General features: G+C 36.2%; 1 protein-coding gene across 4 annotated transcripts in view; it reads left to right on the top strand.

Moving 5' to 3' along the window:
• The window catches only part of NSD3 (nuclear receptor binding SET domain protein 3), a 94354-nt gene that overhangs the window by 57057 nt on the left and 15992 nt on the right, over positions 1-21305 (top strand). Inside the window, exons 13-19 of one of the 4 annotated variants that reach the window (XM_016210457.2) lie at positions 4855-5052; positions 5594-5767; positions 9675-9821; positions 13025-13208; positions 16802-17004; positions 17703-17815; positions 18635-18904. In XM_016210457.2, coding sequence (XP_016065943.1) covers positions 4855-5052; positions 5594-5767; positions 9675-9821; positions 13025-13208; positions 16802-17004; positions 17703-17815; positions 18635-18904 — 1289 coding nt within the window. The remainder of the gene's footprint in view (positions 1-4854; positions 5053-5593; positions 5768-9674; positions 9822-13024; positions 13209-16801; positions 17005-17702; positions 17816-18634; positions 18905-21305) is intronic. The other 3 variants (XM_016210464.2, XM_016210472.2, XM_016210480.2) reach the window with 3 other exon arrangements.

Raw genomic sequence — 21305 nt, 5'->3', positions numbered from 1 at the left:
CTCATTAAATTGGTTTAAAATCCCTTGAATTTAATAGACTGGAATAAATGTCAATTGCAAACTGTAACCGTGATGATAGTGCTTTTAGTGGAAAGATGGAGCTACTGGAAGTTGTTTTTAAAACGTGGGGTTTGGATTCACCATTTATTTTTTATCACCCTTCCCCGTCAAATACAGACTACTACCTATCAAAATAATTTATAAAGAAAGAAATATGCAAGTTTATATTTCTTCCCTGTGTAGCCATGATTCTAGTTAAAGTCACGGAAAGAAGGAAGTAGAGTTGTTTAATCTGTAACAAGGCAAGTGAAGTCAGCTGAAGATGGCATGGTAGTGTTTCCAGGAACTATGTTTGCATGGTCTTTTCTAGTTTTTTTTGTTTTTGTTTTCTTACTCCTCACACAAGGATATTTTTTCCATTGCTTTTCAGAGAGAGTAGAAGGAAGAGAGAGGGAGAGAAACATCCATGTGATAGAGACACGTTGATTGGTTGCCTCCCGCACAGGCCCCAACTGGGGCGGGGGATGGAGACTGCAGCCGAGTCACGTGCCCTTGGCCGCACTTGAACCCAGGACCCTTCAGTCCGAAGGCCTTTGCTCTAACCATTCAGCCAAACCAGCCAGGGCTTTTGTTTTGTTTTTTGCTATGAGGAACTATGAGCCAGCTGGATATCAAGTACTTACAATATGCTCATCTTACCTGTGACACTTTTTCCTACTCCTTTTCCCTTTTTATTTGGATTCTCACAGGTTATTTATTGTACCCTTTTTTATTTGATTCTTTGCCTCCTAAAATTGTTTATATATGCTAAATTCCATTAGGATGGTAATTTTTTTCTGAGCACTTCCTATAGGCCAGGTGCTGTTAGTACAAAGCATTTTATCCTATTATCTCATTTTACTTTCATAACATAATGAGATAGATACTGTTATTTTCACTTTACAGAGAGTCAAACTGAGGATTGGAGAGTTTAGTACCTCTCCCAAAGTCACAAAAACAGCCTATGATGAAACTGGCATTTAAACCCAGGATGCGGCTTCACCCCCAGAATCCTTGCTGTTTACCATTGCCTTGTACTACCTTGATTAAGTAGGATGGAGACCATGTATCATATATTTTAACACACACATGCTCTCTCTCTCTCTCACTCTCTCTCTCTCTCTCTCTCTCTCACAAACATACACATGCAAAAATTAAGCTATAAAAGGTGTTTTGAATATATAACATTTTTTCCTATGTAAGATAATCGTTTTCATCACATGTAGACTCTGCAGTAAAACTTTTGAGTAATTTGCCAACTGGCAGCCTCAGGGTCAGATTTTTTGCACGTTGGTTTTTTTTGGCCTTCAAAATGTGTTTTGAATGAGTGAACATGGATCAGGCACGTACTCCTGGTTCATCACATTCTCTTTCATTCCCTTTTTCTAAAACCCTGTCACTCCAGTCATTTATGTAACCTGTCCAGCCCCTTTAAACACTTAAGTTTGCGATCTCTGATTCAAACTACTGATAGGAAGGACTGTGTAGCTCAGTTTTAAAACTCTCTTTTGAGGCTTCTCTCCTAACTCTAGACTCCAGCTGAATTCTGCCAACAAGGTTAGATATAAACTAAATTGGTACACATCTATTAAGAAATTTAAGAAGGAAATTTGTTTTAAAAACAATTAAATAGAACAAATTTGGAGGATTCACACTTACTTATTCTAAAATTTACTAAAACCTACAGTAATTAAAACAGCATGGTACTGGCATAAAGACAGACCTATAACCCAATGCAGTAGAATTGGGAGTCTAGAAATAAACGTTCATATATGTAGGAATGATTTTTTTACAAGGTCCAAAGACCATTCAGTGAGGAAAGGACAGACTTTTCAGTAAATGGTGCTGGGGAAACTGGATATCCACATGCAGAAGAATGAAATTGGACCCTTAACTAACAACCATATATAAAAAAATAATTCAAAATATATCAGAAAGCAAACATAAGAGCTAAAACTATAAAACTCTTAGAAGAAAATATAAAGGAAAAGCTTTGTGACATTGGATTAGGCAGTGATTTCCTGATACGACATCAAAGGCACAGGCAACAACAACAAAATAAACAAATTGGACTTTATCAAAATTAAAAATTGTGAATACAGTTGGTTGAGCTGGTCCTCCTGTGCACCAGAAGGTCACTGGCCTATCAGTTTTTCCCTTTCACATCAATGTTTTTCTCTCTCTCTCTCTGAAAATAAAAAAAATAAAAATAAAAATCAATAAAATAACATCTCCATTTTGAAAAAACATGCACTATTTACACCAAATGGCACTCAACTGAGTGAAAAAGCAACCTGCAGAATGGGAAGAAACATTTACAAAAACATACCTGACAAGGAATTAATATCCAAAACACATAAAGAACTCCTACAACTCAACAAAAAACATACAACCCAATTCAAAATTAGGCAAAGAACCTGAATAGACATTTCTCCAAAGAAGATATACAGATGGCCAGTAAGCACATGCCACCCGGGCATTCTTTTGGTATTTTTATTCACTCTTGTGAATACTCTGTTCATGCATCTTGACTATTTATGTATTGCAGTGTTAAAGTTATTTGTTAGTATTTAAAACTTATATCTAATTACACAAGTAGTACATAAATATAATGTTATGAAAATATTATCATTGTAGCTCAAGCTGAAGTCCTCCTAGGTCATCACTCTTAATTGTAGGACCCTACTTAATTCTAGCCCTCACCAGAGGTATCCATTATCAGTTTCGTGTGTAGCCTTGTAAACCTTTTTCTGTGTGTGTGCATGCATATATATGTGTGTAACATTTTTGTGTGTGTTGTAATAAAACATGTATTATACCATTGTTCTGCAGATTTTTTTTACTAAATTTGTCTTTGAGCTCTTTTTAAAAAAAAATAAATGTTTTTATTGATTTCAGAGAGAGGAAGGGAGAGGGAGAGAGAGAGAAATAGAAACATCAATGAGAGAGAATCGTCGATCAGCTGCCTTTACAAGTTGGGGATCAAGCCAATAACACGGGCATGTGCCCTGACCGGGAATCGAACTGTGACCTCCTGGTTCATGGATCGATGGTCAACCACTGAGCCACACCAGCCAGGCTCTTTGAGCTCTTTTTTTTGTCAATACAAATATGTTTAATTGCCACATAGTGTTCTATAGTATGCATATATCATAGTTTATCCCCCTATTGGAGGACGTTTGAGTTGCTTTCAGTTGTTTGCAATAACAAACAGTGCTTTAGTCAGCATCCTTTTACATATACAAGTTTATCCTAATGTAGAGAGCAAGAAGAATTTCTAGGCCACAGAAAATCATTGCACTTTTTTGAAAAAATGGATACTGCCTTGTTTCCTTCTAAGGTAATTTCTTCCAACTGAAACTCCTACCAGCAGTATGTAAGAGAACCTTTTCCCTACACCCTGATCAACAATTGGTGGTATCAGACTTTTCAAGTTTTTTTCTATTGATGAATTTTTTAAATGTTACTTGTGGTTTTAATTAGCATTTATCTGATTAACATGAGCATTTTTCATGTTTATTGGCTGTCTTTCTGTTTTCTGTAAATTTGTTCATTCCTTTTGCCCACTTTTATTAGGCTGTTTTGTTTCTATTTTGATTGATAGTTCTTTATAAGTATGTTTAGCTTTCTTAGCTTATATATGTTACATATTTTTTCACTCTGTATAACAAAACAATATTTTATCATTGTTGCGTACATTTTTCCACATCTGTTTGTCTTTTACTTGTTCCTTCTTTTTTTCTATTCTAATTGGCGTTATTTCTTCCTTTAAATATTTGGCAGATTGACCAGTGGGCCATCTGGGCTTAAAGTTTGTTTTTTTGTTGGAAGGTTTTTAATTATAGTTTCAGTTTCTTTAATAGTTTCTATAACTAATCATATTTTCTATTTGTATTTATGCCAGTGTTGGTAAGTTCTGTTTTTCTAGGAATCTGTTTATTCATCTAAAATTTTTAATTTATTGGCAAAAATGTAGTGGTGTTCATTTATTATATTTTTAACTTTGTAGGATTTGTAGTGTCATATCATTTTCTTTTTCTGATATTGTTAATATGTATTGTTGCTTTTTCTTGCTTTTTTAATTAGTCACTCTTGCCAGAAATATCAGTTTTATTAATCTTTTTTAAAGAGCCAGCTTTTTTTTTAATCCTTCCCAGTGTATATTCATTTCACTTCATTTTTGAAGAATGTTTTCACTGGGTATAGAATTCTGGCTTGATAACAATTTTCTTTCAGCCCTTTGAAGATAGTATCCCATTATTTTCTGCTTTCCATTTTTCTTTCAGTCAGCTCTTAGTGTTACTGTTGCTCCTTTGAAGGTAATTGTCTTTTGTGGGGATAATTTTGATATTTTCTCTTTGTCCTTGATTTTGTACAGCTTGAATAAGATTTCTGGCTATAATTTTGCGTGTGTTTTGGGAGAGAGGGGATTATGAGTTTTCATCTTATCCCTGTTTAACATATGGAAATTTTAAGTGATTATCTAATGGAACCTGTGTTTTCTTTGGTAGTTTCTTTTATTTGTTCTGTGTTGGAAAGACTTTGATACTCACTTCTCGGGTGTTGAAAAATTCTGTTCTGGGTTTTCTATGGAAATAATTTTAGTGTAGAGTGAAAAGTGAAGATCTAAATTATTTTTAATGCTATATCTCCAAATCAATTATCATAGCAAATCAATCATTCTAACAAAATTTATTAAATGATATTTTAATTTAACCACTTATTTTCAATTTTCATGTCAGTAGCTGCTTCTATTTAAAAGGAATATGCTTTAATCAGCTTTTATTAAATCTGTGTTCCTCACCAACTTTCCAGGACAGCACCCCTGTTTTTCATGTAAGGTGTCTGGTACAGATGTGAAGCGCTGCTCTGTTGGTGCTTGTGGGAAGTTTTATCATGAAGCCTGTGTCCGCAAATTCCCCACTGCCATCTTTGAATCAAAAGGATTCCGCTGTCCCCAGCACTGCTGCTCTGCCTGCTCGATGGAGAAAGATATCTACAAAGCAAGTAAAGGTAAAACAGAGCTAAGGAAGGGGACAAGGTTTTTCCTTTTATGTTCAGTAGCAAATAATAAGCATATTATTATAAAGAACATCAGGCATTCTCCCTCTGTTTTTCTTTAGACATATAAGCTCAGCCACTGTAGATAGCATAATAAGTAGATCCGATTCTCATTCAGACCCTGAGAAGAAAATTCTGTATGTTCAAAATTACCCTTGAAAATTCTTTAAACAGGTGCCATATTGGAGGCCACCATCTCTCCAGCATTGGAGCAGACAAATTTTTCTTTGCTCTCTAGATGGGTGCTCCATTTAGGGGCCGTATAGCATAGGAGTGACAGGGCCAAACTAGTGGAGAAAATATATTTATCTTAATATAATGAGCATCCGTATAGCATAGGAGTGACAGGGCCAAACTAGTGGAGAAAATATATTTATCTTAATATAATGAGCATCACATGGGAACTAAAAAGAACCCAACTCCAAAAATTTCATTTTATATATTCAGCTGATGCCTTATTACCTACATTCATTTTTGACTTGTCCTTAAACAGGTCGCATGATGAGGTGTTTGAGATGTCCGATAGCCTATCACTCTGGAGATGCTTGCGTCGCTGCTGGAAGCATATTTGTGTCCTCCTACATTCTCATCTGTAGTAATCATTCCAAACGGAGCAGTAATTCGTCCTCTGCTGTAAATGTAGGCTTTTGTTTCGTTTGTGCAAGAGGTGAGTCTCAGTCCTCTCTCTTTTGTTCTTTCTGAGTTCATTGGCATTAAAATATAGAGTTTCAATAATATTTCCAAGAGAGATTAACACTTCCAGTAACCAGTAACTAGTCCCTTTTATATCATTAGACATTGAAACTGTTAGAATATTAATTCTTCGATAAATTAAGCTAACGTCTGCATTTTTAATAACTTAGAATTACACATAAGTTCTTAGCATTTCTATTTGGAGCATCAAAAAATGAATCTATTTCCTTCTGCAAACAATTGTTCCATTCGAAGTACACACTTCGTGTGTCATACTCGTTAATCCAGAGCTTGCAACTGATTGAGATTTCACTTAGAAGGCAAAATGAGCACATTTACTTTTTAGTCATTTATGTCATATTTTATCATGTTTTGGTCTGGCATTGAGGAAGGCTGGATGGGATACAGCCAAGGCAACATATGTGGTGGTGGTAGTTAAGAGCCAGAAGTGCAGGCTGTTGATATTTAGGTATGCCAAGAGATTGATCAACTAAAAACAATATTGTGTCCCTCGGGGTCAGTGAGCTTGAGTTCGTGATAAATATAAAATAGAACTTCTTTAGTCGAATATGATACAGAGTATTCATCTTTTTGCTTTAGGAGACAGTTAATTTGGTGAAAGTATGATATTTTTTTAATAGAATTTGGGTAGTATGATAGATCTTCAGTTGTTTTACTTTTGTATCTCTATTTTTAAAATAATAAGAGGAAGTAGGCAGTAAAAGTTTAATAAATGGTAGTCCTTTTTGTAACAACCAGCTGGGTCCATTGTATATACTGCTTTCAGTATGCCAGAGTTTTGTAAGCACTTGGGACTGTCTGCCATTAGAGGGGAAGCATTGTGTCTTTCTTCACTAGAACAATTATATATTTGTATCCTGCTCTGAAACCTGGCTGGTACATGGAGAAGTAGGTCTGAAATGTTTCATGCCACATTGTAACAGGTGACTGAAATAAATCAAACACTCAAAAGAAATAAAGTTGCCTCAAATGTCTTTTCCATCTCCCCATTCCTAAGAAAGTAATGATAGGATGGAAATACTGACTTAACCAATTGAGTGGCTAGCTTTAGAGGCCTTTTGACAGATGAGTGTTGATGAGAACATAAAGTTTCTATCACTTTGTTAATATTTTATTCTACCATTCTAGGCACTTTTACTCACTTTTACTGGGGGGGGGGGGGTGCATTTGTGTTTCTGTTTGCATGTGTGCATGTATAACTGAGCCAACATTTAAAATATTAAGTTACTAACACTCAAGTTGACTGACTTTGGAATACATTCTGAATCAGTCAAGTACCATCAATATATTAACCAATATTTTCTTTGGCTCTATTTCATTCAATAATTGAGAACAGGTATTTTCAATTTAAAATAGGTAGAAAATGGCCCATTGTCAAGGAACCTAATTTTGTAGAAAATCTAGCCATGTTGTTAAGTTTAACTTACATGCTTTGATTAAGGGCTTGAGATAATGGAAACAGGGAAAAACCCATGTTTTAACACTAGGATCTATATTTGCATCTTATCAATTTAGCAATTATTCTAAAGATTTACTACATTTAAATGCCTATTTAAGCAAGATTATTTAATTTCCAAGTATTTTAAATGAAGCTTTGTCCAGTAAACAGAAACTTTCATTTTTATTTCCAGAATTTTACAGAAACTTATTCAAAATAGATCAGATGTTGGGATTTGAGAAGGCTTAAAAGTTTTTCAGAAATAAATAATATGTAATATGTGTTCTTTTTTTAAAAAAATATCTTTGTTGATTTCAGGGAGAGGAGGAGAGAGAGAGAAACATCAGTGATGAGAGAGTCATTGATCGGCTGCCCCCTGCATGCCTCTCACTGGAGATCGAGCCCGAAACTCGGGCATGTGCCTGACCAGGAATCGAACCGTGATCTCCTGGATTCTAGGACGATGCTCAACCACTGAGCCAAGCTGGCCAGGCAATAATATGTATTCTTTATTCATTATTTGTAGTAGAGGTCTCTGTTTTTTAAAAGAGGCCTAATTGTAATAAATTCACATATTAAAAGGAGTACTTTAATAATTATTTATGTTTTGCTCTTAGAAAACTTAGCTTGTTTGTTTTGTTTCTTGCCTCATACAGTTTTTCCCTCCTCTGAGAGGATTTTTCTTAGTTCTTGGTTATTGCTTGTTTACAATCAGTAAGCTAATTTTTAAGGACACAGCTATCTAGAAATATTTTTAGAAATGTTTCAAGGTTTAGAGGAACATTGTTCCTCCCTTACCCTCCTCATGGTACATAGGAAGTGTTCGGTCATATTTCAGTGTAGCGTACAGGGGTGGGCAAAAGTAGGTTTACATAATACAATAGTTAATAAATAATAATACAAGAATAAACTCTGTTTCTCACACTCACAACTGTAAACCTACTTTGCCCACCCCTGTGTATTACTCAGCATCTTTCGTCTGGAGGGCGGTGTAAAATAATAGTTAGCTAACATCTGTGCCTTTCTTTGTAATCGTAATTTTAAATGGAGAAGTTAGATTAGGGTTTTCTTTTAATTTTAATAATAATAGAAATTTATTTTGCATCTATAAATCAAACTCCACTAGATACTATCTGAATGAATTGCCACAGTTGCCCCAAGAAGTTATTTCCGTATTTTATGTGCATGAGAATGCAGAAGCCCAGATGAAGTAATTTACCTGGAGGTAACACAAGTTGTTAAATAGAGGGACCAGCATGTGTACCTGATCTTTCTTACTTCAAAACCCATGTTTTTTATACTACACTAGTTTTCTCTATTAAATGTATGAAATTCACTTGACACATTATATGACTTTTATTACCAATTAGCAATTTCAAGCTCTATTCTGTCATCTGAATCAAGGTATTTCTCAAATATCTCAGTGTAGGCTAGCACCAAATGAAGATAAGATCCACAGAAAAAGTAAATGGTATCCACTTTAAAAACAAAACTCTTTCCTTTTCTCAAAATGATCTCTATGAAACTGCTGTCATGGTTTGTATTATAAAGTCCTAGGTCATTATAAACTGACCAGTAACCAAATAGAGAAATTTCCCCTGGTCTCACAGTTCCCTAGGTTTAGGAGTGGCCTTTCACTATGTTATGAACTTAACTAGGGGAAAGGGAATGGAAGGGAGAGAAGAAGTGGATGTCATAGGTGGGTTAGAGCAGATCTTATGTTTTCCTACAAATAGGATAGCTGTATTGGTAGATCAAAAAGACTGTGTGTGTGTTTTAAACCCTTAAGTTGGTACTCACTTTATATCACAGCAGAGAAAAAAATTAAATGGTTTGTATTACCTAGTAAAGTTCAACGAAGTATGCCCCCTTTAAAATCATATATTGTGCTGATAGAGAAAAGCTTTCTTCTGTGGCAGAGAAAGCTGGCATCTGCTTGAGTATCTCAAGACATGAATAGAGACAAGGAGAAACTCACTTCTTCCTTTAAGTGCTACTTGGTACATTAAAGGTAGATCAGGGCTTACTATGTTATGTAATAATTCTTATTTCTAGCAGTTAAGTGGTACTGTATTTTGTTCTCTGGGTTGTCATCATGGTACTTCTAAGTATTAAGGAATGCGGTTTTATTTTCCATAGAGAGCTTTCCATATGGTGTCAAATGCAGTTTACATCTTCAGATTAATTTGGAGTGTTCTTCTGGGTATATAGGTTTCTGTATAGGGACAAGGCATTGAGTGTCTTAAACTCCCTTTAATAACTATAGAAAGCTTTTCCTGTCAGATCTTTCTTTTTCTTCATACTTTCTTTTTTCCTCCCAACTTTAAGCGCAGCTACTCAATAGGTGCTGGTTTATTTTTTCTCCTCATGGAATCATGGGTAGTTTCATTGCAGCTCATCTCTTTCTGTTTGTTTCGTATAGGGCTGATAGTTCAGGACCATTCAGACCCCATGTTCAGTTCATATGCCTATAAGTCCCACTATCTACTGAATGAATCAAATCGTGCAGAGTTGATGAAATTACCTATGATTCCTTCTTCGTCAGCTTCCAAAAAGAAATATGAGAAAGGTAATAATCAAAATAGTTTATCTCTTGCTTTTATTTTTGCATTTCCTTTTTTTTTCTTTCTTTTTAAATGAAGGGGGGAAATGTATGCCTGTCAAGCACCATCTGTTGCTTTTGATAAATTCTACCTTGGTGGTTGTGACTGTCTTCATATGGCTGCAAAAATTATTAAAAAGGGCTTAAAATAATTCCATTTATTAAAAATTTTTACCTACTCTTCTCCTTGAATAAATTCTCACACACTCCATATATCTATGGGTTATTAAAATTGAAAGACTTGGATTTTGCTTAACAGAGAGAAATATTCTAAGGGCTCTCTCTCCTTTGCCTGATGTAGAACTAACTTTCATGTTAGAGTAGAATAGACACAATATAATTTGTTACTAACTTTCAACTAAATAGTTGTTAAATAGAGGGAAACCAGGATACTGATACTTAAAGATTTGAGTTTAGAATACATTCTGTCGTTTTGTTTCTTAAATGTTTTTGTTCAGTTGCTATGAAAACTAGTTGCCCTTCTCTTAGGATACATTGGTGGGCAGCTGAGAAGGATGCCCTAAATACTGGATATTGAAAGGCAGCCCAGCTGAGCTGAAGAATTGCTTATGGATAATTTATCCACAGAGAATCAGGAGCTAAATGTTTATTTATATTCTCCCAGTTAATTTAGTCTGTGGGGAAAAAAATCTTGTGTTTAGCTTTGCATAGTTTACCTGTAATAAAGGTAAAAAGTGGTTTAACTATAATGTATTATTTGGGAAGTTACTATCTCAGCGGGTAAAATAAATAATCTGGAAGATGAAAGCCTTTCCTGAATGCATTCCCATTATGATCTGGGGCTAGGTTCGGATTCTTTAAAGAAAAATTAATTCATACCTAACATATTGCATACACATTGGAAATGTGCCTCTTTTTTTTTCTTTGTGTTGCCTGCTTGATATATCTTTGTTCTTTGTCAGAATCCTTAAGTGGCAACCCTTGCCTAAAAGAAAGTATAACTAAGCAAGCTGATTAGAACCTGGAGAAGTAGGTTGGAGAGGTATTAGGTTTTTTTGTTTGTTTTTCATTGAAGTCCACAGTATGTCACCTTACTGGTGACACCACCTACTTCCAAAACAAAGATAGGCATAGGCCTGACTAACCATTAATGCAATAAAATTAGACTACCCGAAGCATTTTAGGAAATGCCTTATTTTCCTGTTGGTGCCATTAAAATTAGATTAATTCAATTGTTGCTTACTTCGTTTTCAGTACTCAGTTTTGACCTTGACATAAATTGAAATTATTTTGAGCCCTCTGTTTGCTTAGCTTGAACCACATCTTTTCTTGCATCCTAAAGCAGTTTTCTTGCATAGCACCAAGGTGGATCATTCATATTTTTATTTTTCTATTTCCCTTGTGTTTTGGGGGGGTTTTTTGGTCAAAAAATCATGGTGATTTTCACTGATGATTCTCAGTCTGTATTTCCTCTGAAATAAGACTTAAAATTCAGGACTACCCCGTAATGTTAAAAATGGCCAGCCTTACTTTTCCTCATCAGCTCTAATAATCACATGCCCTCTAAAAGCTATATGCAAAGGCTGCTCTCCCTGTTGGTCATTTCTTTCTGTTGGAAAAAATGGATTTTCTCATTTTAGTTTAAACTTACAGAAGAATTTCTTACCTAGGCTAAGAACACTCAGACAGCTAATCTCTGGGTTGGGGAATTGGAACCATTAATCCATATTGAGGTTTGCAGACAAAGGAAAAAATCCCAATGATTGAAGAAAAGCTTTTAAGCAGAGGAAATATAGTAATTTAATTCATCACTGATTCTATATGGATTTTCTTTTTGTTTTTATGTTAATCAGTTAGAAGTTTGAAAGTCTGCAGTAAGATAAGATTTTCTGGAAAATTAAAAGCAAACCCTCAAAAGGTTGGAGCATGTGATTTGATAAAGTTGTATAGAGGGCTCCTAACCTTTAGCTAATGAGACTTTAATAAAATCTTAGTGTTCTGTGGGTTATAGACCTGATTTTCCAATGGGAAGATGAATTTTTTTTGTAGTAAATGTCTTTATCATATTTCATCTTCAGTGGTTGACGTCCTTCTCTGTTACTTGTTGAAATACCTATTAGAAATACTGACTCTCCTCTCCCCGCCCCCAAATCTTTCTCATTTCTTTGCATTTAGTAATATTATTTTGTTTTGTTTGCTGCACCTGTTTTGGTCTTAATCCAGAGATCATTCTGTGTAATTTTAAGAAGAGGATTTTGCTTAGGGGAGTTGAAGGGATCTCCTCACTTGTGGTACTTCATTCTACACTGATATTTACTTAATTTTATGCTATAAAGCAGTGGTTCTCAATGTGAAGTCAGAAAAAACTTATGTAAACAGAACTTTTGAACTGTGCTTAATATTAAACAATTCAGTATGATGATGCTAGTTTTGTTATTGGATTCAGAAGCTCTGATTGGCAGTTACATATTTCTTTGGTTAATAAAAACAGGAAAAATGTTACTTTTAAAATGTAAGGGGTTTGTTTTTGGCTGATCATGTGGGTTCATGAAGGGAAGGGAAGGAGATCCTTGGTGATGAAAACATTGTAAACCACTGCTCTATAGCCTGTTTGACTTTGTTTATTTTCACTGAAAAGGTAATGATGATGTCTGTAATCACTAACTTGAGCAAGTGCAATCCTTTTGCTTTTTTGTATCCTTTTATGGGAAGACAAAAGTACTGATCAACCTATTGCCTATTTTCATTCTTGCTAATTTTATTATAAAGGGATTTGGTCGACTATGGCACTGGATTAAAATACAAAGGTGACCATTATTTGCTTTCTTACCTCTCAAGGAGAAAAGAAAGTAAGTTGCTACATATTTCTTTGAAAATCTGCTCTCAGATTTACTCGATTAAAAAGTTGATTCCCCTATTTTGTCCTATATTAAGAGTTTTAGCCGCCTGCTAAACTGATAGCTCAACAGCCCGCATTTTACAGGGGTGAAGAGTACAGTCCTGTTTCTCTTACTGTTCAAAAGCCAAGTTTCTGGCCACTGAAGCCCTGAAAAGAGAAGACGCTAAATCTGTTCATTTGCTTTCTATTTTAATCCATCACCATAGATATGACTCCATCCTTTGTTATTTCCCCCTGTTTGAATCTGATTTAATGCACTTAAAAGATAACTTTCTCCTTTTTCTTTCTTTCTCTCTTCCCTCTTTTCTAGTTATTAAGACTGTTTATTTGTTTCAAGGTGGAAGATTGCTCTGCTGCGAGTCGTGCCCAGCTTCCTTCCACCCAGAATGCCTGAGCATAGAAATGCCAGACGGCTGCTGGAACTGTAATGACTGTAAAGCTGGCAAGAAACTACATTACAAGCAGATTGTTTGGGTCAAATTGGGAAATTACAGGCAAGTTTTTCCAAGGACAAAGAGGAAGTGTTCAGTCATTGTTCAGACCTAGGTTCATAATCTGTGTACAAACTGGCTAGCAGACAGGTAGAAGAGCAGAGCTCCCTCCTTTAAAAAGAGAGAGAAGAAACATTTTGAGTCTGGATTTTTAGAGGATGGAAAGGTTAGTTGTGGATTTATTTTTATTTTTTGATTGGTTGGTTGACATTTGCTTTTAAGTTCCAAACGTTGTTTTATACTAATGAACTATGTACTCCTAGATTTTGGAATAAGAATTCTTATGTATGTAATGGGGAAGATGTTGTCTTTGCACTCTAATTAGCCTTATATTGACTTGTGATTTCTAATAAAATCAAGAGTTTTTTCCTGGCCAAAATAGCTCTCTTTGCCCCTTAACCTGGTCCATCTTAGTTCTAGCTAAAAGCTCTAACCTGTATGCAAAGAGAGAGCTTTTTAGGATTTAAAGAGAGAAGTTGTTTCATTAAGAGCCTTTAGCTCTTAAGAGAGTAAGAAGTATGTGTGTTACCATTATTTTAATAAAACTCTCCTTTAACAAGCCTTCATTGAACAGGAATAGTGATATATTTTTAAAACTCTACATTCTGCATTTTGAGGCATATTTTTATTGTTTTACTAAGAAAATAGATACTATTCAAGAGAACACAATAGAATTCTGCTTTTCTATTAGAATCCTAAGTAAAATATATTTCTAGAGAATTTCAAACATACTGAAATTTATTTTAGCAAGGGCTATTTTGTTTTCTGTTTTAAATATGCTGCTTGCTTACCTGTTTAATTTTTAAAACTTTGTTTTTTAGCTGAGATAAGTGGCATTAAGGTTGAGATACCCCCCCACACACATTAGTTTTTTTTAAGATATGACAGGAAATCTCCAAGTCCTAAAAAAATTGACAGTTTGAATACATAAAAAATTTTCTACTGTATGGAAAACAATATTGTAAAGTTTTTAAAAGCAAATGTCAAGCCAGGGGAAAGTGTTTACTTTTCTACTTTCAATAAGAAAAGACAAATACCTAGGAAAAAAGGAATAAAGTGAAAGAGCTAGCTTGCAAAAGAATAGCAAATGGAAAATAAACATGTAAACAATGCCCAGCTTCACTAAAAAATAAATGTTCATTAAATACAAAGAGAACCCCCCACCCCAGAACAGACTGGCAAAATTTAAGAGAGTAATAATTTTATGGCTAGGGAGGGCATGGGGAAACGGGTGCTCCCCATGAGGCGGTCTGGCATCACGTTTTAAAATTTTAACTGTGTATACTCCTTGACCTAGCACTGCCCTTTCAAGAAATTTATCTAATGAAAAAATATTGGACAAGCAGGCAAAAATGTATGTATTAAGGTGTTTGTTGCAGAATTATTTGAAATAACCCAAATGCTCAGTCCACAAGGGATTTGCCAAATAAATTGTAGTCTATCCATATTGTAGAATACCTTGAAGCCAATAAAAGAATAATGCGAGTCTGTGTAGTGACGTGGGAAGATATCCATGATACATAGTTGAATTTAGAAAACATGTTAAACAGTATGTACATTATCTTTCCATGTATTTATACAATTTTTTAAAACTGTAGATCTAGATACAATATGTTTCTAATACCTGGAAAGAAATACGTCTAATATTAATGGTCTGAGGCATGAGATTATAAGGAGAGGCATTTTCAGTTTTTCTGTTATACACTTGTGCATTGTTTTATTTTTAAAAGAAACACACTGCTTTTATAATTAAAAATATATATCTTTTGGGGTGAGGAGGGTCATGGGTTTGACAATTAATAGATAGACATCCTGGATAAGAAATATCTAAAACAGTATAAGAAACTTTAGCTCTTCAAATAAATTTCAGAATATTTTCTTTTTATTTAATCTTGGGGGGCTCTTTTTTGAGCCATAGTTGACATGTTAGTTTCAGCTGTACAACATATTGATTCAGTATTTGTATATAGTATTGCAAAATGATCACAAAAAGTCTAGTCAACATTTATCATCAGACATAGTTACAATTTTCTTCTCTTGTGATGAGAGCTTTCTAAATCTACTCTCTTAGCAACTTTCAGATACATAATACGGTACTATTAACTATAGTCACCATGCTGTACATTACATACATCCTTTTTAAAGATGTTATAAATGTGAAATATCTTTGCCTTAACTTAAATGCTTAAGTTTTAATCATATTGCATTTAAAGAAGCCCAAAGCAGTGCTCCAGTTCACATCCCAGGGAGGTTTTATATGCAGGTCAGGTTCTTCCTGTATGTTCTGCAAAGACTTCCATCCATGAACTAAATCTTAATGTATTTTTTCCAGTCAGGCCCAGCTGGGCCACATGAAGCTGTTTCTTTTCAATGACTAGTTGCTCCAGTGTGGAGCTTCCTGGGGGAAATATGAGGACCTGGAACAGCTCCTGGCAGAAAGTGTGCCTCTTCCTGACCCCATGAATGCAGTCATCGTGTACATACTTACTGCCTTAAAATGGTTTAGAAATAGCCATTTCCTAGCCCACTTTGAGGGAAACCAAACACTGATTACACAAAATGGTGGTTGGTTTTGTTTGAACAATTTGAGCACAGGTTCTTACCCACGTTTTTCATTAATTTTTAGATGGACAGCAGATACCTTTTAGATGAAGCATATTCAAATTCTGCACTATAACCCTGAGAGTGTGGCCATGCTGTCATTTATCTTCTAAATAATACAATTACTCATTAAGTCAGTGGTATTATTAGGCACCTATAAAATAAGTGACTGAAAAAGTTTAAGTTTTTGTGTGTTTACTGTTCACATTGATGGTTTTACACACTACAAAAGCTTCACCTTTCAGTTTCTGACTTGCCCAGATGCTGGAAGTTGTCACATGCGCTTTACAGATGGTTTCATTTAGTGATTGCTGTGGTTTCAGTCATTATGGCATGAAACAGTTCTGTTTCATTCTGACCCAAAGTCCATGTTTATTATGATCCAAGATGAACTAGATTCTGAAATACACACTGATAGAAACCTAGTACATTTGACCAAAAAGTATTTACCCTGGGTGATTAGAAGGTCAGAAAATGCTAATTCAAAGGGGAGTGGCTATTCTTTAGTATCAGTTTATTTTCAAGCGAGCCCCTTGACTACTAGTAATAAGCTTTTATGCCTAGGACAATGTTGGTTTTAAGAATACCAAGTTTGGAAAAAATATGCCTTTTCTAGGATAGAAATTTGATATTGGTAAACTGTGATATTGGTGAATTCTAATTCTTAAAATTATTTCATTATGCTTTATAGTTTATATTTCATGATACATATTCTGTTATAAATATTAATATTTTATATTTAAAGAAGGAAACTAGATTGGGTGTTTAGGGCCTAGTTTGTTTAGTCTATGTTCAGTATTTCATTAATAAATTCATTAATCAATATGATTTTAAATGCTGTGTGGTTTGAGCAGGATTAAAGATAAACAAGGTATTTTGTGTCTCTAGAGTCTGAATTAAAGCTGCAAAGTACAAAACCTTTTTTCAGTCCTGCCAGCTATGTAAAGAATAGTGTGATTTTCATCCCCTTGGTCTAAAATTGTTTTTGTTTTCAGATGGTGGCCAGCAGAGATCTGCAATCCCAGGTCTGTGCCACTGAACATCCAGGGCCTTAAGCATGACTTGGGGGACTTCCCTGTGTTCTTCTTTGGTTCTCATGACTACTATTGGGTGCACCAGGGCAGAGTGTTCCCTTATGTTGAAGGAGACAAAAGCTTTGCTGAGGGGCAGACTAGTATTAACAAGACCTTCAAAAAAGGTAAGTTGGATGATGTTTATAGTGGCCCGAAACTAAGGCTCCAGTGTTGATTTCTCAACATCTTCCCACTTGCATATGACATGTTCCTGGAACTCTAGAGAATTTTCACTAGGCTTTATGATCCAACATCCATGCGTTTCTAATCCCATTGGAACCATATCAGAACCTAATCATTTAGAAAAATACATTTTCAGTATAGTAGGCTCTCTGCTGTGTATGTGAAAGGAGTTTCTTCAGTGATCTTTCTAGATAAAGAGGTTTTTCTGGGAATAGTGTTCTTAGTCAAGTGATGTTCCTTTACCACAGAAGAGCAGTAGAACTCCCCATGAGGAGCCTTACAATTGTTTTTGCAACAAGTTACCAGAAAGTTTGGCTTTCTGGGTGAGAATAAAGTGAATTTAAGTCTAGTACAAGGTACAGAGCTTCCCGTGGGTTCACGTGGAAGCCTCTGATCATTGAAGTAGAACCTCATCTTTGAGGCAGCAGCTCGCACAGAGCAATGTTCAGCCAAAAGTGAGTCATATCCTATTTCAGTGTTACCCTACCCTGGTGGTAAGTGGTTATTTCCAGAAATGATTTTAAAAAGAAAAAATTGGCCTGATTCAGTGCATTGGGGAGGCAGAGTAAAACTACTCTCCTAACGGTTTTTGTTTGTTTGTTTTTTGGCATTTATATACTTTGTTTGTTCTTATTGGCAGCTCTGGAAGAAGCCGCAAAACGTTTCCAGGAATTGAAAGCACAAAGAGAAAGTAAAGAAGCACTAGAGATTGAAAAAAACTCAAGAAAACCTCCTCCTTACAAACACATCAAAGTGAGTTTTTACCGGTGAAAGATTGGTATTTGACGGGCAAGATGAAGTGCAGTGCTCTCTCAGTAGTTAGAAGGCCCGTTTTGACTTGTGAAAACTTTTGCTAATTTCCGCCCAGTCTTCTATAAAACACAGAGCTTTTATTGGCAGTGTCAAAGTCAGATGGGAGTGAGGGAGCTGGGGGCAGGAGCTGTGGGATGAGGTCTTTGATAAACCCTCTGGCACCTAGGAGCGCCACATTTGATGGGAAATCCTGTTCGCACTCTGCCCAGTTATCCTGCTACCAAATAAGAATGGAGATATTTGCCCCTTTTATCTAGACAACCCACAGTTGTTTTCAGTAGTGAAATTGCCGTCAATAGTAGAATGAGCCCGGCCGGGCGTGGCTCAGTGGTTGAGCGTCGACCTAGGATCCAGGCGATTGGGGTTCGATTCCCGGTCAGGGCACATGCCCAGGTTGCGGGCTCGATCCCCTGTCAAGGTTTGCAGGAGGCAGGCGATCAATGACTCTCATCATTGATGTTTCTCTCTCTCTCTCTCCCTCTCCTCTCTCTGAAATCAATAAAGATATAATTAAAAAAAAAAAATAGTAGAATGAGAAATACACAGGACAGATAAGTGAGAATTCACATCAGTTTTTGATATTTTTGTCAATAAGGAGAGGCAGTTCCTATTCTTAGCTTATTTGTGGGGAAATTACAATTACAATAAGGAGCCTTTCTCAGAGTCACGCTGCAGAGCAGTAACAGAGCCAAGAACAGCATGAATGTTTCTGATGTTCTGTTTAAATTCCTCTCTTTCATTTGTGATTTTGTTTTCTAGGCTAACAAAGTCATAGGAAAGGTACAGATCCAGGTTGCGGATCTGTCAGAGATTCCCCGCTGTAACTGCAAGCCAGCTGATGAAAACCCCTGCGGCTTGGAATCAGAGTGTCTGAACAGAATGCTGCAGTATGAGTGTCACCCACAGGTGTGCCCAGCTGGAGATCGTTGCCAGAACCAGTGCTTCACAAAGAGGCTCTATCCGGATGCAGAAATCATTAAAACGGAGCGGAGAGGCTGGGGCCTCATGACCAAAAGGAGCATTAAGAAGGTAATGTGAGACAGGGGCACTGGTGGCATGGATCCTAGACCAGGCCTGTGCCTCTCAGATGTTTCAGCGGGGATAGAATGTTTGGGGATTCATGGCAGACTCTTGAAAGTTCCCAAGTTGACAATTTGGCACTTCTTAAGCAATGAAATAGCTGTAGGAAGTGGTAGTAATAAAATGCACATAAACTTTGTCTTATGATCAGTCATAAAAAGGAGAAGGGACATTGGTCATTTTCTGTTTGAATTATGTTTTACTTGTTAAGTAAAATAGATTTAAAAAACCTAGTAAAGGCAAAATAGTAAAAGTAAAAATTTACTGGGATAGGCGTGCAGGAAGCAGCCAATCAATGACGACTCTCTCACCATTGATGTTTCTATCTCTCTCTCTCTCTCCCTCCCTCTCTCTGAAATCAATAAAGATATATTTTTTTAAAAAAATTACTGGGATAGAAACTAGCAAACCCAGGGCTTTGCTCCAACATCATAATTCATTAGCCTTAAAACCGTGACCAAGTTAGTCAAGCTCCATGAGCCTCAGTTTCCTCATCTCTAAAATAGACATAGTAATCCCTGCCCTACACGTCAGCATTGTTGCTAGTCTCAAATTAGATTGTATATACAAAAGCAACTGGAAAACCTTAAGTACTTTGAGGGAGTTTTGCAAAGCAGTCCCTTTGTTTAACACAGAAATGCCTGTCCGTTGCAGAAAATTTTCTAAATACAATTAATTCAAAGAAAAAAAATGAAAATCACCAGTATATCCTACTATTCAAACAGAGGCTCTCAAACTTGAGAGATTCTGAGAATCTCCTGGGTCCTTATTAAAACAGTAATGCCTGAAATATCTGGGACAGTATATTCTGCATTTTATAACAAGTCCTCGCCCTGCCCCCACTTCACCTCTCCCCTGCTTGCCTAATGCCAGTATATAGAACTTGGAGATGTAGTCACGGAGAGAGGTGGACCTAGGTAGAATTTTTCATTACTCTTTACATATTTCTACCTTTTAAAAAAATCACCTTTGTGCCTGGCAAGGTGTGGCCCAGCAGTTGAGCATCGACCTATGATCCAGGAGATCACAGTTTGATTCCCGGTCAGGGCACATGCCGGGGTTGCTGGCTTGACCCCCAGCAGGGGTCATGCAGGAGGCAGCTGATCAATGACTCTCTCATCATTGATGTTTCTGTCTCTCTCTCCCTCTCCCTTCCTCTCTCTGAAATCAATAAAGATATTTTTTTTTTAAAAGAGAAAAAAATCACTTTTGTGATTAAAAAGTACCATGTAATATAATAAAGAAAATCAATACAAAAATACAATAGAGTGAAATTCCTCCTTCATCCCTTCAATTCTTGGTCTCACCAGGAATGGCCATTGTTAATAGGTTTGTATGTAGACTTTTAGAACTTTTTCTGTGCAATTATAAGCATTAATGCATATACAAATATATATTCATATATTCTTATTTGTAGGGTTTTTAATAAGTGTGATCATACATACTTTTCCTACTTAATATATCATAAATATATCTGTATAACAGTACATAGAGATTTCATCTCATTCTTTTTAACAGTCTCATTGTATTCCATAGTAAAGTAAATGTACCAAATTATGTACCATAATTTATATAACCTATTTTCCAATAAATTTATATATATATATATATTTTTAAACAACGCCTTTTATTTTTTAAAAGACTTTTTATTGATTTTTAGAGAGATAGCAAGGGGGAGGGAGGGAGAGAAAGAGAAAGAGAGAGAAAGAGAGAGAGAGGGAAACATCTATCAGTGAGCCTGCAACCCTGGCATGTACCCTGATCAGTAATCAAACCGGCAACCTTTTGGTGCACAGGACATCACCCAACCAACTGAGCCACACCAGCCAGGGCTGTATTTTTAATTCTGTAGGGAACATTCTTGGTCATCTGTCTTCATGCACCTGTTTCTATAGGTTAGATTGCTTGAGATGAACCTCATTCATTCAGCACCTATTTGTGGAGCTTCTTCTGTGTGCCAGGTACTGTTCTAGGTACTTGGAAAAACAGTAGTGAACAAGACAGATGATGAACAGATACCTGATGCTGAGCACCACTAAATGCTACAAAGAAAGTTAAGCTGTCAGAGGGGATAGCTGGCTGCTTTAAATTTAATGGTTATAGAAGGCCTGGGGAGGTAACATTTGACCTGAGTGTGAGAGGGAGAGAGTCACAGAGATACATATTGAGAAGAGCATTTCAGACTGGGAACAACAAGGACAAAGGCCTTAGCGTGCTCTGGAACAGTAAGAAAGCTAGTGCATGGGGAGGGGAGGGGAGGGGAGGGGAGGGGAGGGGAGGGGAGGGGAGGGGAGGGGAGGGGAGGGGAGGGGAGGGGAGGGGAGGGGAGGGGAGGGGAGGCTTCGTCAGG

This window comes from Miniopterus natalensis, chromosome 2, assembly GCF_054644295.1.
Source record: "Miniopterus natalensis isolate mMinNat1 chromosome 2, mMinNat1.hap1, whole genome shotgun sequence".
NCBI classification, from domain to species: Eukaryota; Metazoa; Chordata; class Mammalia; order Chiroptera; family Miniopteridae; genus Miniopterus; species Miniopterus natalensis.
This window is presented reverse-complemented; position numbering and strand designations above follow the sequence as displayed.